At 41.9% G+C, this 18578-nt stretch overlaps 1 protein-coding gene across 1 annotated transcript in view; it reads left to right on the top strand.

Moving 5' to 3' along the window:
* The window catches only part of PARM1 (prostate androgen-regulated mucin-like protein 1), a 126352-nt gene extending 111477 nt beyond the window's left edge, over positions 1-14875 (top strand). The window contains 1 exon segment of the mRNA XM_073601022.1: positions 12423-14875. Within this exon segment, the coding sequence (XP_073457123.1) occupies positions 12423-12507 (85 nt within the window). The 3' untranslated portion in view covers positions 12508-14875.
* The last annotated feature ends 3703 nt before the right edge of the window (positions 14876-18578 follow it).

Raw genomic sequence — 18578 nt, 5'->3', positions numbered from 1 at the left:
CTCCAGATAAACCTTAAAAAAATTGATTGCAGTTTTCTTAAATATGTCGGCGGAAGTGCCACTGGCAGCATTTGCATTACATAGGTAATTTTTGGTAACACAACCATTTTATATATATTTATTCTCCCACCCCAGGATAATTGTCCTATGTGGATTCTACTAAGTTCTTGCTTGATCTTATTAAGGAGTGGTATGAAGTTGGCGTGAAAAAGCGTCTCATATGAGGTTGTGATCTTAATCCCTAAATAGTTTAACTCCTTTTGCCCCCATAAGAAGGGGAAGTGCTTCTGATATGAACGATCACCGGGTTTACTGGTGTTAAAGGTTAGTGTTTCCGATTTATTTGGATTTATTTTAAAATTGGAAAGCTTACCATATTCTAACAGGATTGACATTATATTCGGAAGGGATATCCTTGGACGTGATATATATAAGAGGATATCATCCGCGAATGCGGCTAGTTTATATTGTTCTTTACCTATTGTTACCCCGCTAATGTCCGGACACCGCCTGATCGTCTCTAGTAGGGGCTCTAAGGCTAATACGAACAAGACGGGGGAAAGCGGACACCCCTGTCTTGTCCCATTATACATTTCAAACGGCTCTGAGAGGACTCCGTTTGTTCTTACTCTAGCCGTGGGTCCCGAGTACAGTGCCCCTATTCTTCTCCGTATCTTGATCCCGAAGCCCATCTCCTCTAGTGTGCCCATCATGAAGTCCCAGTCTACCCTATCAAACGCTTTTTCAGCGTCTATTGACAAGAGTAGACTTGGGACTCCATTTTTCTTCATCTGCTGCACCGCTAGGAGGGTCTTGATGCTATTATCTCTGCCTTGTCGGCCTGACACGAACCCAGCCTGATCTGGGTGCACTATCTTTTCTATTACGGGTTTTAATCGGTCCGCGATTACCTTAGCGTAAATTTTCGTATCGACGTTTAGGAGAGAAATCGGCCTGTAGCTTGAGCATACTGTGTTGTCTTTGCCTTCCTTTGGGATAACTGCTATTATAGCTTCTAAGGCTTCCTTTCTCAGTTCCCCTTTTTCCCCGGCGTCGTTCATATAGGAGCACATTCTTGGTATTAGGAGATCCTGGTATTTTTTATAGTAGAGCACCGTCAGTCCATCCGGACCTGGGCTTTTTCCCGTTTGTAACCCTTTGAGCGCTTTCTTCACTTCAAGTTCCGTGTATGGGGCTTCCAAGTTGGTTTGTTCATTTTCTGAAAGTTTAGCCAGGCCACTATCTTCTAGGTATTTTTTAATTTTCCCTTGCTTTTCTACCCTCTCTTCCATGCTAATTTTTTTATTTATAGCGTACAATCCCCCATAGAACTCCTGAAAGGTCCTAGCAATGTCTTTGTCTTTATAAGCCGTCTCGCCTGATTTAGTTCTTATTTTATCGATATAGTTCTTATTCCTCTTTTTACTTAGGACCCTCGCCAGGAGCCTCCCAGGTCTATTGCCTCCTATATATCTTTCTTTCTTTACCCGGTTATATATCTTTCGGTTATCTATTTCTATGAGCTCTCGCATAGCCTCTCTTTTTTTATGTAATTCTACCAGTATCTCCACTTCTCCCCTTTGCTTATGTCGTTGTTCCAACTCATGTATACTTTTCTGTATGATTAGTCTTTCCTTGGCCTCCTTTTTCTTCTTTTCTGAGCCCGCCTTTATTAAAATGCCTCTGATATAGGCTTTATGGGCCTCCCAAACTACGGCTTCTGAAGTTTCCTCAACCGAATTTGTTTTGAAGTAAAGTTCTAATCCTTCTTTAATACGCTGGTCTATGTCTCTATCATGTAATAAATCCTCGTTTAATCTCCAGCTGCTGGGGGGCTGGCCGCCTTTAGTTGCTTTCCACAGAAGGCTCACTGGCGCATGGTCGGAAAATGTAATTGACCCTATTCTTGTTGCTTCTACCTCATCCACATGCCTATGTTCCACCAAAAAAAAGTCTAGCCTAGAGTACGTCGAGTGTACGTGGGAATAGTAAGAGTAATCTCTTTTATTTGGGTGCTGTAACCTCCAGATATCTACCAGTTGATACTGATACAGCTTCCTTTTAAGTTTGTTCATCCATATCCCTCCTGTCCCACGGACACACGACGTACTATCTTTCCCTGGGTCTAGGCATATATTAAAATCTCCTGCAATGATGGTCCTCCCCCTTTTAAATCCTTCTAGTTTTGACAGGATGCCCAATAGGTACCCCCCAGGATTGGTGTTTGGACAGTAGATGTTTGCCAGCGTACATTCCACCTCATTCAGCTTGCCCCTGAGGAATAGAAACCGTCCCTCAGGGTCAATCATTCTTTCATCTACACCAAACCTAATATTTTTGGCAAAGCCTATCGCTATACCCTTTGAGCCCTTGACTGGGGTGTCCCCGTATTCCCAATTTGGGAAGTCCCTCGAGCATATTCTTTGATTCCTACCCACGAGGAAGTGCGTCTCCTGCAAGAAGACTACCTCCGCTTTGAGGAACCCCAACTCCCCTACTATGTTTCCACACTTCACGGGAGAGTTGATGCCCCTCACGTTATATGAAATTAAATTTATCCCGGCCATCCTATTGGGGCACCCCCCCCCGTTGACTGGACTTCCCTTTTGGGTCTAGAGGGCGGGGAGCAGTGCTATGCCCACCGGTCTTGCCCTCACCTCCCACCCCCCCATCCCTCCCCCCCCCTCCCCCCGTCATCCCCCCCCTGGGGTAACGGACCTTCGCCTGGCCCTTTTAACCGTGGCCCCACTCACTCCTCCTGGCCCCCCGGTTCTCCCCCTAGAGGCTGAGCTCGGGGGTGCCATCCTTGGATCTACCTGCCTTCCCCTGAGTACCGGACTCCCGCCCTCCTCCCCCCTCCCCCTCGTTACCTTCCCTGGAACCCCCACCCGACAACCCTCCTCCCGCCATTCTCGCTCCCCCCTTTTTTCTTTCTTTTTTTTTTTTTTTTTTTTTTTTCCTTTCCCCCCCCCCCCTCTTTTCCTTTTCCTTTTTCTTCTTCTTTTTCTTTTTCTTCTTCTTTTCTTCTCCCCTTTTCCTCTTCTTTCTTCTTCCTCCCTTCCTCCCCCCTCTTTTCTTTATTCGTCCCATCTTTCTCTCTGTTCTGTCTTTTTCCTTTTTATTTGAAAAAGAACATATTACAATCCTGTGTCTCCCAGCTGCGATCGCCTCACATTAATAACTGGTTTCCAGGCAGATATCCCTTCCCTACTTTCCTGTGATTCAGATTTTTCCCACCACCCAGGAATTTCCACCAGTGGCACTTCCAAGCGTTGGCAAAATTTTTGTGTCTCTTCTGGGAACCTAAGTGTCGCCGAACGGCCCTCCTTATGTCCAGTCAGACATGCCGGGAAGCCCCATGAGTATTGAACGTCGTTTGCTTTGAGATGGGCTAGGAGTGGCTTAAGGGTTCTTCTCCTGGCTAGTGTCTCTGCGGATAAGTCCGGGAAGATCTGTAGGCTTTCCTCTCCGTATTTCACTTGTTGGTTTGCTCTTATACTTGCTTTGATCTTTTCTTTGTCTTGGAAATTATGAAATCGGACGATTACATCTCACGGAGCATCTCCCCTGATCTCTGCTGGCTTCCTTATCCTATGAGCCCGATCTAGCTTAATCTTAGATCTATTTTCGGTTGGATCCAGGCGATCTCCAAAAATTTGATCTATTATTTCTTGGAGGTTTTCTTTCCCCCCTTCCTTTTCAGGCAGGCCTCTTATCCTTAAGTTCTTCCTCCTATTACGATTCTCCTGGTCTTCCAATCTGTACCGGAGGTTCCTTTGTTCTCTTTGAATTTCTTCTATTTGCTGTTTGAGGGCTTTTATCTCCGTTCCCTGAGTATCTGTTGTTGTTTCCAGCTCTTCCACTCTTTTTAGTGTATGGCCCATATCCTGTCGGATTGCTCCGTTCTCACTTTTGATAACTGCTTCTAGCCTTGCAAACATTTCTGCCATCTCCCTTTTTGTTGCCACTTGGTTCTCTTCCTGGGGGGCCTCTATAGTCTCTGCCCTTGTCTCCATACTTAGAGTATTGGCATCCATCTCTGCTAACTGTCTTCGTGTACTGACTTTGGGTAAGGGTTCAGGGGTTTTACATTTGGCGCCGCCAGCCTTCCCTGGGCTCCCTTTACTCCCATCTTGGACCATATATTTCCTTATAGTACCCGGGCTCGCACTTGTTCTGTTACTACTGTTACTACTAGCCGTATTGGTCGTTGCCGCTTTCCCACCCCTTCCCTTCATTATGTTACTAGCCCTACGGCTCCTGTGGGGTAAACATCCGTGTCCTTTCGGAGTGGTCCCTGTGTAGTGATACAGTCTTTATTACACCCCTCTCCAGTGCAGTCACCGAAGGGTTTTTTTCTTCTGTCGTCCCTCCCCCTTTAGGTCGGGTATATTTCCCGTGTGGCCCTGGTCTTTGTCTTTCTGGGGGTGGCTCTGACTTCCTGTGGTGGGGCGACCCCCTTGCTGTAATTTTAAGTCCCCTGGGAGTGAATGGTAGTCCCCTGAATGGGTGAATGGGGGGGGGGGAGCGACCAGGGGGGGAAGGGGGGGTAGGCCCTCCAACTAGATGGCCCTCCAATAGGCAGTTTCTGCGAGTCTACCAGTCCTGCCGGTCAACAGAATCCCAGCACGTCCCGTTCATCAATTATCATCGAAAAGTGCGTTTTATGTATGGGCTGACCGCACTAACATACACAAAAGATTGCAATATGTGTCCACTTTTAAACTGCCCAAGGCAGGTTAGCTTTTAGTTGCGGCTTGTGAGGGCCCTTTCTATCAGAGATATACGTGACTGTGATATTGAGTACATATATTTTTTAGCTGAGAAAGATCAATTAAGAGTCATGGAGAGAAATAAAAAATCCTAGCCTTCAGCAGAGGAAATAATATACATTAGCATATTCACCAAGTTAAAATATTCTTTTTCATGGTTTTAGTCTGTGGTTCCATGTCCCCTGCAGAGTAGAGGGATCTCACAAGTTGTTTTCCAGAGGAGAAGAGAAAAAAGGAAGGCACTTACCCCCTCAGTCAGATCAGTCAGCTTTAAACGATCTTACCAGGCTTTTTTTTTTTTTCCCTTGTGTCAGCAACTTCTACTAGCGGTGCAGCCCTTCGGTTCGATTCTCTCCCCGCTTCGCTGCTGTCTGCTTCCTTTCCTCCCAGCGTGACAGCGTTAGCCCAAAGGGTTTGTGTGTCTGGGGGGTTCGTGCCCGATATCCTGCGGGGGGGTTTAGCGGGGGGATAGCGGCGGCACGGCGAGGGTCATCGAGCTCCGGATCTCCCTGGTTCCAGCGCTGGGGAGGTGGTTGGATCTATCGAGGGGACCGCGTTGACCTCGTTGTTCTCAGCCGCACGCCGGAGCTAGGGGAGGAGACGTCCGGCATCCCGGGATCAGCAGCTGGTCCAATTAGCCACCCACATCCGGCTCCTCCCTCCTCCCCCGGTTTACATCCACTTTAAACTGGCTACGCATTATACAATTTTTTTGTGTTCAAATTCATTTAGATTGTGGTGTAGATGTAGTGCAAGGGCCTGCCTGATTTCATATAATTTCAAAGTGTTTAGGTTTGACCTCATATTATATGGTGTTGGTAAATCTAAAGAAAATTGTACAAGAAGATTGTTTAAACCATCCCTGCAGTGTGGGGCTAGGTAGAAACGATATGGAATCACGCATCTGCTGCATATTTTCTCCAATGGTAAATTGTACTCCATTAAGGAGTTGCAAACTAAGTTTAGAATTCCACAGTCGATTTATTTTGACTACCTGCAGCTACACCACGCAGTTAGGCACAATCTGGAAGCGCTTTATGGTTGCAATCCCCAACCCCCATTTTCCATTATATGGCAGAGGTATCCCACAACAAAGGATTCATATCCAGGTGTTATTCAATGCTGCTATCCAATTTTCTAAAAGGGTTCCCATCCAGGGTCGTGAGCAGGTGGGAGAGTGATGTCGGCACATTTGAGGATGAACAGTGGGAGGAGGCTCTACAGGCAGTACAGATTCCTCAATGCAACACAAGTTTGTCTCAACTGTATATTGTCCTACAGGTGCATCTTACACCCGCCAGATTGTATAAAATGGGAATAAAGGAGGGCTCTGAGTGCACTAGATGCTCTAGGGATCTCAAAGACATTATCCACTTTCTATGGCCGTGTCCCAAGCTACATCTCTATTGGATGGGTGTCCTCAATACCATTAATAAAGTATTTCAGCTCCCTGTCCAGGTGGAGCCTAAACCATGATGACCTTCCAATTGAGGATGATCATAAACAGGCCATTGCCAGAGCTCTCTTCCAGGCTCGTAAGCTTATCCTCCGACACTGGAAGGCGGCTGAGCCCCCTAAGTTGAAAGAACGGAGTACCCAAATGGGAGATAATCTGCGTTTGGTAAATTATATTTACCAACACAGAGGAACCCCCGGAATATTTACTAAATTGTGGTCCCCATGGCTAGATACCCCTGGGCTTTCCCCAGTGGATTTGGTCCTGGACAGGCTGCTTCTCCAATGTAGTGGTTAATATGCTTGGGAAAGTATAAATGCTTAATTGTATATTGATATGTTGGCCCTAATTTGTTGAACAGCAGGTAGCCTTCTGCATGTATATTATGTACAGTTACAATGGTGGAATGTGATCGCTTGTCAATATGGTTTTGAATGTGCTTTATCTGGAACATGCACTGTTTGTTACGTTTGCTCTTTTTCCCTATAATAAAAAAACTTTGAGAAACAAAGATTGTATAATGTGTAGACAGTTTTAGAACACCAAGAATTTTTGATGATAAAATACCACAAATTGTGCCTGCATGTTGGACCCTCTTTTACCTATGGACAAAGTTACAATAAGATTACACCACCTGCCGTTCATTATTTAGGTCAAACGTTTTATAAAGATACATATCTTCATAACCCCAGACTGGTAATTTTACTCAACAGGAATACAACCATTTAAAAAGTTAACTGGAAAAACTATAACGTTCCTTTAAAAGTTGTTTTTTATTTTGAAATCTGAAAAAAATGACATTTAATCATTGGATGAATCATGTTCCCCTGTGCTCCCTCTGATGATGAGGTATGCAAGAAGCCCATCTTTTACCTTTCACAGTGCTGGATGATATGTTTTCTACAAAATGCATCTGTCAATCTTTTCATCCTCACAGACCGGCAGAACATATTACACTGTGAAATGGTTTATGAACAGCTGTATGTTATCTATAACAAGACCTCAGCTTGCCTGGTCTGATTACTTATAGTAAGCATTTCAACTGTATCATATAATCAGTATGGCATCTCAACAGACAGCCTGATGATCTGAAAATGTGAATGAGGCATATTGCATTTGTAATTACATTTACAAAATGAGCAAAAGGCCATAGAGTACATAGACAGAATCCACAGTCAAACAAAGAAGGATTAATTGACTTTTTGTAAGAAAGCCAACACTGTTATCTGCGGATGTTAAGAAATTCACTTTTTGAAGTGGAACGCTAGGCAAATATAAATTTAAAAAAAAAAAAAACACATACTTTAGCTCATTGATGAACTCATTAAAAAAAAATTAAGTATATCTAAGGTCAAAGTTTTTTGTTTTCGGCAGAGTAAAGAATTTTGTCTGTGTCCCTTTGGGATGATTTCACTTTTCTTCGTGGAAGTGGTAGGAAACATTTCCAAAGTAATGGGAAATCCCCACATAGACAGTTGTCACCGAAACAGGTGTCCCCATTGGAAAAAAAATTCTGTCTCTTCTTGTTCTGGTAACAATAGTTAAAGATTACATTTTTCATCAATTTCTGTTCCAATGACCATGGTCACCCTAATAGGGATTCAGACAGCAATAAAAATGTGCCGCACTGTGAAAAAAGATGTGATAAAAGAGTACACAATTTAATTTGAATTATGTGGAAAGTCTCATAAATAATCACAGTCCAATGATGGCGCCTCCAGTGAAAGTTCAAAGTGATGAAGCATTATAGAAATTTCCATGCCCAAATATGGATCCAACTTGCGTTGTGAGTGTGGATATAAATATCAAATCAACAAGTGAATCACCACAGTGCTCCACCACCATATACAAAAAATGGCTCCTTACCAGAGAGAGTGCACTCTAAGTTATAGGAGTCATGAAAGAAGTCTGAAAAGACATACCACAATGAGAAAGTCCTTAATTCCTTGCTTCTCTTTGGGTGGAAAATGCTCTTATATGGGATGGTGTACAGTTAATTCAGCATATCATGGGTAAAAAATAAAAACATCCCCATAGTGGAATACTGTATGTAAAATGTATTGTAGATAAAAAACACCAACTTCTCACATTAAGTTAGTTGAAACAAGCATATATGCAGTAAATGTCAGTCTCGGGAATCGAATTGATTCTGACGAAATGCGTAGGTAGGGATATGGAGCAATATTTCGATCATGGATGCATGCACTTTTACTTCAACTGTTGCAAGAGTTACCTCAACATCACACAGGGATATTTTTGGTTCTTTGGAGACTTTTTTTTTAGCATCAGACAGCTTTTGGGATGAATTCACTTAGCTGGAATATATTAGCAGTCATTTCAAATCTACTCCACTTCATTCACCACATCATTTGGTGATCTTTTTAAATCCCCTGCCAGACTCATACGCATTTAAAGCTTACTTTTTGAGGGTCTCAGAGAACTCTATGGAACTTACCATGATGACACCGCACATATCCATAGTGGAGAGAACACCAAACCCTAGGGATTAAAATGTACAGTTTCCACCTACATACTCCCTAATTAAGTTATAATCATTGGCACATAATCTGGAACACCCAATTTTAATTTCATTAATTTGAAGAGGTCATAAATGTTGAGTTGTACTTTCTTTTTCCATATGACAGAGCTACATTTTCTTAAATTTAGATAATGAAAATGATTTTACCATATCAGCTGTAGGTGTCAATTGTTCAAGTATACCACCTTTATCTATAGGTGCTATTTGAAGCAGGATTAAATGTTGGCCTGTTCAAATATGTTTAAAAAAATAAATGATTTCCATGGGGTGTTTCACATGACTGTATTTCTTATAAAATGAACACAGAAAAAAAAACACTTATCTTTCCCTAAGAAAATGCTGCTCCATGCTTCATTTAACGCAACAGCATTTTTTTCCAGGAAAGCTAAGCATTTGGTCTCCCAGCTGCTCTTTATGTATCCATTTCATAACATAGCTTAAATTAAATTTGATAGTCAAAATTAAATTTGATATTCAAAATTAAATTTGATGTTTAAAATTAAATTTGAGCAGGGGTCCACAAACTCGCTGTTATAACATTTTCTGTACAAGCTCGCTGTTATAACATTTTCTGTCTGTAACAAATTTGCTTTATGTTGCCTTTCTAACCTGTTTTAGGTCTTCTCTATGTCTTCCCAACCCTGCTCATTTTTAAAACCTTTCCTTGTTGAGAACTATGTCATCACTAGGAGCATCTACCTTTGCAGACAGTGTAGCTGTCAAAGTCCACATGAGTGGGTGCAGCTAGAGGTTTTTGCATTTTGCCACAGTTCAAAGTCATTTGAACATCAGGAGAAAAGCAATACATGCAGAAGAGTTTATTTTTAACATTAAGGCCACTTTCAGACAGACTCCGCTTTGCTCAGCAGGGATCAATCCGCTGATCCCCGCTAAGCAGGCAGATGATAGGTCTGTCTCCGCTCACTGTGCGGAGACGGACCTGTCAAAGCCCCGCTGTCCTCTATGGAGATCGGATGAAAATGGACCGTCTGTCCGTTTTCATCCGATCCGATTCTTCAGACGGATGGAAAATAGGGTTTCCATCCATCTGGATTTCACGGACAGGATCGGATAGCGGTGGATTTCAGTGGGCATGTCACCGCTGACATCCTCCGCTCCGTAGAGGTGCATGGACGTCCAGTCAGGTCAGCCTAAAAAACTGACAGGCGGACCTGATCGGAATATGATAATTACAATGTGCATTTGTTCAAAAGTAATGCATCTATAGTATTTTTTTGGGAGCTGCAAAAAGTCTTTTTTTTTTACATGTAAGACTCTTGACTTATAAATACATCATACATATTGTAGTTGTTTATTCCTAAGTATCATAGAAGTGCTTCACATTTCCCATGCAATACTAATGTCTGCCCGGAAAACTCTGAGATTCTCCCAGGCCAACTTCACTACATGCTTAGTGCATACGTGGAGTAGTCCAAGGTCTTCAAGCTGAAAGCATGCAACCGGGTTTACTTTTCTGGTTTAAGAACCTTCATAAATCCTTTAAGCTAACATTTCTACAGTTTGTAATACCCTGACAACGTTTGATGCAGTTACTCAAGGGGAGGGAGGATGTTCATTTTTAGAAAAACCAAAAATATTTCAGATCTTCTACTTAAAGGAACTGGTAAAACTTTTCCTTCCCTCTTCTAAGACTTTCCATTTACCGCTGTCTCTTTATTATATGTTAGGTATAAAAAACGATATAGTTTTTGTGAGACAGAAAATATAAAAGTAGAAAATCTGTACTACAGAGTACGCAGAATTTCCTTCATCTCTCAGAAAGCCCATTGTTCAAAAAGTAATAACAGCTAACACCTATACTGCTTCTTTATACTGCTATAAAGAAGACAAGAGATTGAGTTTGTAAAAGGTAACAGAGCAGCCCCTACCCTAAAGGGTCTATATATATGTTATCACACAAAATTCACACAACTTTCACCCAGGATTCGCATGTTTCTAATTAAGTCCAGTTTGAAAATATGTGAATTCTGGGTAATAGATGTGTGATTTTTGTGTGATAACATACTGAAATCTAATACTGTACTGTTAAAGGGAAAAGGTGATTTTGTTCTACTCTAGAATACTTTGGTACAATGCTTTTTTCCTCTTGGCACACCTAACATTTAGCTTTCTTGTTATGCTGTCTGAGCGTTAGAGACAATAAAGATATTACCAGTTATCTGAATGGGCTTTAGTGTGTGAAGATGTATTGACTGACTTGACTCTGTGTTTTGGACACAAGGTTTCTGAACATAATCAGTGAAATAATTACTGTAGATAGGCCGCATTATAGAAAAAAAAGAATGCACACACGAGAAATGGCCTAGACAATCCAAAGCTGATATTTAAAAGAGAAGTATGTTTTGTTTTTTTATTTTGGATTCATGCTTAGGTGGATGTAGCATCAGACAGATGCTGTATCTGTCCCCCGCCGCCTCTTCACTGAGAACCGAGCCACCAAACATCGCCAGTGGCTTGGTTCTCTCACCTCCCAAGACTGTCAGCAGCGTCTCTCCTCCCTGCTTCTCCACACGCATTGGAGCGCTGAGCTTTGGAGGGGTGGGGATGGGCCGTCTCAGCGGCTCGCTGAGACTGCCATCAGTCAAGGCAGCTGGCAGATCCAGACTTGGGAATTCAGGATGATGTGCTGCCTCAACTGATGGCAGTGACGTCAGCGGTGAGCAGACTTCAGGCCGCTCTCTGCTGAAAACGGGTCACAGGAGTGCAAAAAAAATTGCACTCCTGTGACCCTTAGGAGAAGCCCAGCCTAAAAAGCTCAGGCTGGACTTCTCTTTTGGCTGAAAGTGTCTCATGTTCAGTGAAGTGAGTTCATCAAGGTTCAGAATAGCTCACCTAAGACATATCGAAGATGGAGTGGCCATGCTCTTGTTCTAGCCTTAAAGCAATCTACATATACATATTTTATTACATTGGAGGTCAATTATGTTATTTCTTAGAATTCATACTTACAGATTTTGTCAATGCCTATATAGCTCATACAGACATTAGGATAGCATTAAAGTAGAATCCCAGGCTAATCCTATCGAGTCTTAAAAATGCTCCTTCCCCCCTCCTAACACCTATGCCGACTAACCTGTGTAAAAAAGATGTATACATTTACCTATTTTCAGCACGCTCTGCTCCAATTTAGAAGTACGTTGTAGATTTTAAGGCTTCTCCACCACCGTTGGCCTCAATGCTGGCACAATGATTTTGCCATTACAACTGGCTTTGACCATATAATATGGCTAGCTAGCTGCTCTTTGGTTTTCCCAGGAGCATACTGGGATATCATGCAAAATAAATAATTAGCTTAATTCAGAATAAGCACTTTACAATTGCCTGGCAGGCATTTTATGAACAGGTCATTCAGCTTTCTTATTGACTTGTATTAGAAGTGGCAATACAAGCAAAGAGCTTAAAAAAAACTTTGTGCCAACTTATTCATCAACGCAAAGTGATGCTTGTAAGTTTTTGTTTATACAGATATGAATGCTTACATTATAAATATTAAAACAAGGCATTGATGAACATTTTGGAAGCTTTGGCAAAACTTAGAAAGTGCTGAGAAATGACATTGAATTTATTGTTTGGCATGTTTTACTTTCCTTTCCTTTGTAAACATATCTAATTTTGTAAATGTTCTTTTCTCTAGACATGGATCCTATGGAAGACTACGGGAAGAACCAGACTATGGCTCTTTAGGAAATTATAACAATCCATTGTATGATGACTCTTGAAGGAGGAATTTGATTCTGAAGAAGAACAAAAATGTGCTGTCTGTTTTACTGTTGTGCTGGGTCACACCAACAAATACGCTTTACTTTTGAACTCTCAGGCCTGCTGAATTGTATGTCTGCTGTGCATTGAACAAAATAAGAAGCATGCATTGAGCCTAATCATCAATCACCACTCTTCATTAAACCCCTGAACTGTGCCCATTCACCTACAGTATGATTGTACACACTGTTAAGATAAAAACAAAGGCCTGATATAAAGAAGGAAAGTAATGATTCTATATTTTATTATTAAAGTGTAATTTTGCACAAAAAAAATATTGATTTATTTAGTTATTTATGTAAGCATCAGCATTTAAAAAGCAGCCAAAACTGTAAGTTTGAATATAGATGGGTAAATGTTATATGTTGTTTATAACACATTTGCTATGTAATTCTTGAAACAGGAACGCATTTGCTTTAAAGAGAAGTGCAGGCTTTAAAAAAACAAACATACAAACTCACCTGGGTGGATGCAGCATAAGTCCAGTGCTGCACTGCATCTCTTCCCTGCCGACTTTAAGACTGAGAACCGAGCTATCAATGCCTGCTAATCGCTCAGTTCTCAGCCTTGACCGACAGCTCTGCCCCTCCAGTACTCACTGGAGTTCCAGGCTGGGGGGGGGGGGGGGGCAAGCGACTGGCTCAGCCTCTCAACGGCACTTTGCAAGCGGCTGACTCTGAGAGGCAGAGCCAGTTGCCAGTCCAGGCATTTGGGTGGATCCCGACATTAAAATCGGGATCGCTCCAGAGCCTGAACCGACTGAGTGATTTCAACTGACAGTGGAGAAGTAGGGCCAAAAGAGCTTTTTAAGGTGTTTATCCTAGGAAATATAGCAAATGGAGCAAAGGCATAGAGGTGAAGGTTTTTCTCTGTTCTTCCACCAGTCATCTCTTCATCATGGAATTTCCTTTTCTGCTATCCAACATAATAGTTGGCCATGACCATTTCTCATTGTTTTGCATCCCTTCCTCTTCTTTTATCTGCCTTTTTTTGGGGGGGTTCACAAATTGGCACCTCATGGTTGAGCAAGGTTTTGTTTGAGATATAAAGTAACCTTTTTACCCTTCATCTTCACGGGTGCCGTGCATGGCTTACGCATAACCTCCAGTGCTGCTAGACCCATGTAACTGCGCCTTGCTGTGCTTGCAAGCCGGGGACATAGAAGCTGAGCCCAACTATTCTTTAGGCTGCTGGCACATTTCAACGCTAGTGCAAAGATGACAATGCTAGACACCTTACAATTTTGGAGGAAGGGAGGAACTCAACTATTACCTGCAAGATAACCCACATGTGCTTACTGTTGCTTTTTTAGCCCAAGGTGCAGTTATCATTTAGTTCTTGATGTTTCTGTGTTATCATGGTTTAGCGTAAATTTTGTTATCTCTTTTGTCATTTTGAAGAATTATTTTTCTCATTCAATTAATCACCTTTATAAACTGATAGTTTATAGAAGTGGAACTGTGGAAGTATTGTACTAAGAAGTATTACATCGATGTGCCTTTTAAATCAGGGACAGATTTAGAGACTGCCATAGTTAGCTATTCTAAGCATCTGTTTCACAACATTACTAATTTCCACTAGACAGAAATAATGTGTGTTAGTTTAGTTATATTCAACTTTTATGGTTGGGCCCCAAGCAGTGCTTGGGGCCCAAAGAGTACGGCTCTCACCAGAACCCCATACAGATAATAAATGAACATGAAGACCACAAAATCGTATTTTGGGATCTGCAATTAAAAATGGACTATTGTGATGTGGTGGCAGTGTAGATCATGGCCTGATATTAAAATGATTTAATTTTTCTTCTGCATTTCAAATCAGATTCTGTCTGCCTTTAATTATTCAACTGTGATTTTATTAGAACTAGTTTTCAAGAAACATAAACTGAAGGATCCATAAAAGGGCTGTTCGTAATTAGGTCCAAAGCTTTGTGTCTTGTATGTTCTTGCTTGCCAAATATCCACTTTTTTATACTAATGAAAATATCCTAAATAATACCTGGCATTTTCACATATTAAAGTGTGAATGCTAATTATAAAAATGTGCTTGACAACACATGTTACAGTATCTTTCACTAATTTGAAAAACAGTTCAAACGTGTAGGAATTATTTATATTTTAGCTTGTCTATTTTTTTTTAATGCAGATTGATTGTGACTTTCCAAAAACGATATCTTATTTTAAATAGTGATGGCAACTGGCAAGTAACCTTTTCAGTCACTGGATTTAAGGGAATGCAAAGTCATTACCCTGGACATGTATATCTATTATGCTTTCTGTATATTATTTGTTCGGTAACTTCAGCAAATAAATTATTGATGCTAAAACATTTAAAAAGGGTCATCATTTTTTAGAACCAAGCCTGAGGCCTATATGAATATACTGTTCTCTTTGCCAGGTCAGACAGATAGACCTGCAAAACTCTGATGTTTAGGGGCCATATGGGAGCATCTATATGTGGATTTTGTGATTGTTTTGTGATTGTTTCAGTATTAGTTTAAAAGCAAGAAGAGCTTTAATATATTTAGAACTGTAAAATGGAGAAGGAATCTGGCAAGGTTCAGCAATAGGCTACTGTGACAGTAGTTTTGTCAACAAATTTGTCAATAGCCGCTTTAAGACCTCATGCACACGGGGCATTCGAAAAAAATGAGCTGCAAAGCCACTACCAAGGCCAAGAAAAAGCGGCTGTAGTAGCTTTTAGCATTGCCGTAAACGCGCGTTTAGCCATGTTAGCTTTTAGCAGCGTTTCTCTGCCTCTATTCAAAATCAATGGTTCCCTATGTGAGCCATCTTAACTGATCCGACTTTCAGCCCATTAATTAGAATAGAATTGATTGAAAAGAAGTCGCATCCAATTCGGATCATGATGATCCGACTTGTGGTTCGACTTGTGCTCTGAGGATCTTGAAGGGGAACCCCCACGCCAAAATGAAAAAAAAAAACCGTCGTGGGGTCCCCCCCAAGATCCATACCAGTCCCTTTGGTCTGGTATGTATTTTGAGGTAAACCCCCACGCCATAAAAAAAACGGTGTGGGGTCCCCCCCCAAAATCCATACCAGACCCTTATCCGAGCAAGCATCTCTGCAAGTCAGGAAAGGGGGGCGAGCGAGCGCCCACACCCCTCCTGGACCATACCAGGCCACAAGCCCTCAATATAAGGGGGCGGGTTCTTTGGGGCAGGGGAGTTTCCCCACCCAAATGCACCTTGTCCCTATTTTGATGGGGACAAGGGCCTCTTTCTCACAACCCTGGGTGGTGGATATGGGGGTCTGCAAGCAGGGGGCTTATCAGAATCTGGAAGCCCCCCACCCTATGTGAAGGAGTATGGGGTACATTGTACCCATACTCATTCACCCAAAAAAGTATCAAAAATTTTAAAAAATAGTACACAGGTTTTTGACAATTCCTTTATTAACCACTTAAGGACCGCCCCACATGCATATACTGTGGCAGGGCGGCCCTTTAGTGCAAAATCACCTACCTGTACGTGATTCTCGTGACCAGCTCTCATGCTGCCGGAGCCCCGCTCTCGCTGTCATTGGACACAGCGGGAGCCAATCAGCGGGGCCAGGGCCTCGATTGCCGCTGGCCACCCGCGATCGTTCGGGAGAATGTCAAAATGGCGGTAAACAAGGCAGACCGTCCTGTCAGCGAGGGAGAGAGAGATCTGTGATTCCTGCTAATCAGGAACACAGATGTGTCTCTATCTCCAGTCAGTCCATCCCCAAAACAGTAAGAAAACACACCCAGGGCACACCGTTAACCCTTTGATTGCCCCTGATGTTAACCCCTTACCTGCCAGTGTCATCTATACAGTGTCAGTGAATTTTTTAGCACTGATCACTGTATTGGTGTTACTGGTCTCCAATAAGTGTCACTTAGTGTCAGATTTGTCCGCCTCAATGTCACCATTACTAGAAAAAAACAATAAAAAAATAAAAAGTCCATAAATCTATCCCATAGTTTGTAGATGTTATATCTTTTGCGCAAGCCAATCAATATACGCTTATTGGAAAAAATATGTAGCAAAATACAAATTGGCCTAAACTGATGAAGGAATTAGGTTTTTTACATTTTTTTATTGGATGTGTTTTTTAAAAATGTATAGGTATCCTGAAAGTTACACCTCCCCTCAATCAAAAAATACCTCCACTGCGCCACCAAACAATGTGTAAAAAATATATAACTGTGATTAAGTGAATAATCTCATATATTCTCCTATATATAGAGCTGCCCCTTTAAAAAATATATACATAAAATATATATATATTATATAATATAGATCAAATATCTTTTATGGATGTGTTTTTTAGCAGAAAGTAAAAAATATTGTTTTTTTTCAAAATTATCAGTCTTTTTTGTTTATAGTGCAAAAAATAAAAACCGCAGAGGTGATCAAATACCACCTAAAGAAAGCTCTATTTGTGGGAAAGAAAGGACAATTTTCTTTGGGTACAGTATCGCTCGACCACGCAATTGTCAGTTAAAGTAACGCAAGTCCGTATCACAAAAAATGGCCTGGTAAGGAAGGGAGTAAAACCTTCCGGAGCTAAAGCGATTTAAGTAGATCCAACGTGTCTTCTCCCTCTGGTTCTTCTCCTGCTGAGCTGCATATTATAATATATATTATAAGGGCCTGGTATGAATCTTAGGGGGGGACCCCACACTTTTTTTTTTTATCTTGGTGTGGGTTTCCCCTTCATGAGCCTTAGAGCACAAGTCGCACCACAAGTTGGATCATCATGATCCGACTTGTATGCTTCTATTCGAATCAATGGGCTTTGAATACCCAGAAAATGCCCATGAAGTGAAACTCAAGGCAAACTGTTAATATAAAGTTTAAATACATACATTGGGGACGGAAAGTATTCAGACCCCCTTAAATTTTTCACTCTTTGTTATATTGCAGCCATTTGCTAAAATCATTTAAGTTCATTTTTTTTTCTCATTAATGTACACACAGCACCCCATATTGACAGAAAAACACAGAATTGTTGACATTTTTGCAGATTTATTAAAAAAGAAAAACTGAAATATCACATGGTCCTAAGTATTCAGACCCTTTGAAAATGTCTCACTGCCTGTGATTAGCGCAGCGCCGTGCCGAATTCCTGGCTGGCTCTGCATGTGGAGTGTGTGCGAACACGCCCGACCCCATCCTTAATCCTAAGTATTCTGACCCTTTGCTCTGACACTCATATATTTAACTCAGGTGCTGTCCATTTCTTTTGATCATCCTTGTGATGGTTCTACACCTTCATTTGAGTCCAGCTGTGTTCAATTATACTGATTGGACTTGATTAGGAAAGCCACACACCTGTCTATATAAGACCTTACAGCTCACAGTGCATGTCAGAGCAAATGAGAATCATGAGGTCAAAGGAACTGCCTGAAGAGCTCAGAAAAAGAATTGTGGCAAGGCACAGATCTGGCCAAGGTTACAAAAAAATTCTGCTGCACTTAAGGTTCCTAAGAGCACAGTGGCCTCCATAATCCTTAAATGGAAGACGTTTGGGAGGACCAGAACCCCTTCCTAGAGCTGGCCGTCCGACCAAACTGAGCTATAGAGGAAGAAGAGCCTTGGTGAGAGAGGTAAAGAAGAACCCAAAGATCACTGTGGCTGAGCTCCAGAGATGCAGTCGGGAGATGGGAGAAAGTTGTAGAAAGTCAACCATCACTGCAGCCCTCCAACAGTCGGGGCTTTATGGCAGAGTGGCCCGATGGAAGCCTCTCCTCAGTGCAAGACACATGAAAGCCCGCATGGAGTTTGCTAAAAAAAACACCTGAAGGACTCCAAGATGGTGAGAAATAAGATTCTCTGGTCTGATGAGACCAAGATAGAACTTTTTGGCCTTAATTCTAAGCGGCATGTGCGGAGAAAACCAGGCACTGCTCATCACCTGTCCAATACAGTCCCAACAGTGAAGCATGGTGGTGGCAGCATCATGCTGTGGGGGTGTTTTTCAGCTGCAGGAACAGGATGACTGGTTGCAATCGAGGGAAAGATGAATGCGGCCAAGTACAGGGA

The sequence above is a fragment of the Aquarana catesbeiana genome, linkage group LG01 (assembly GCF_042186555.1).
Source record: "Aquarana catesbeiana isolate 2022-GZ linkage group LG01, ASM4218655v1, whole genome shotgun sequence".
In the NCBI taxonomy this organism is placed as follows: domain Eukaryota; kingdom Metazoa; phylum Chordata; class Amphibia; order Anura; family Ranidae; genus Aquarana; species Aquarana catesbeiana.
This window is presented reverse-complemented; position numbering and strand designations above follow the sequence as displayed.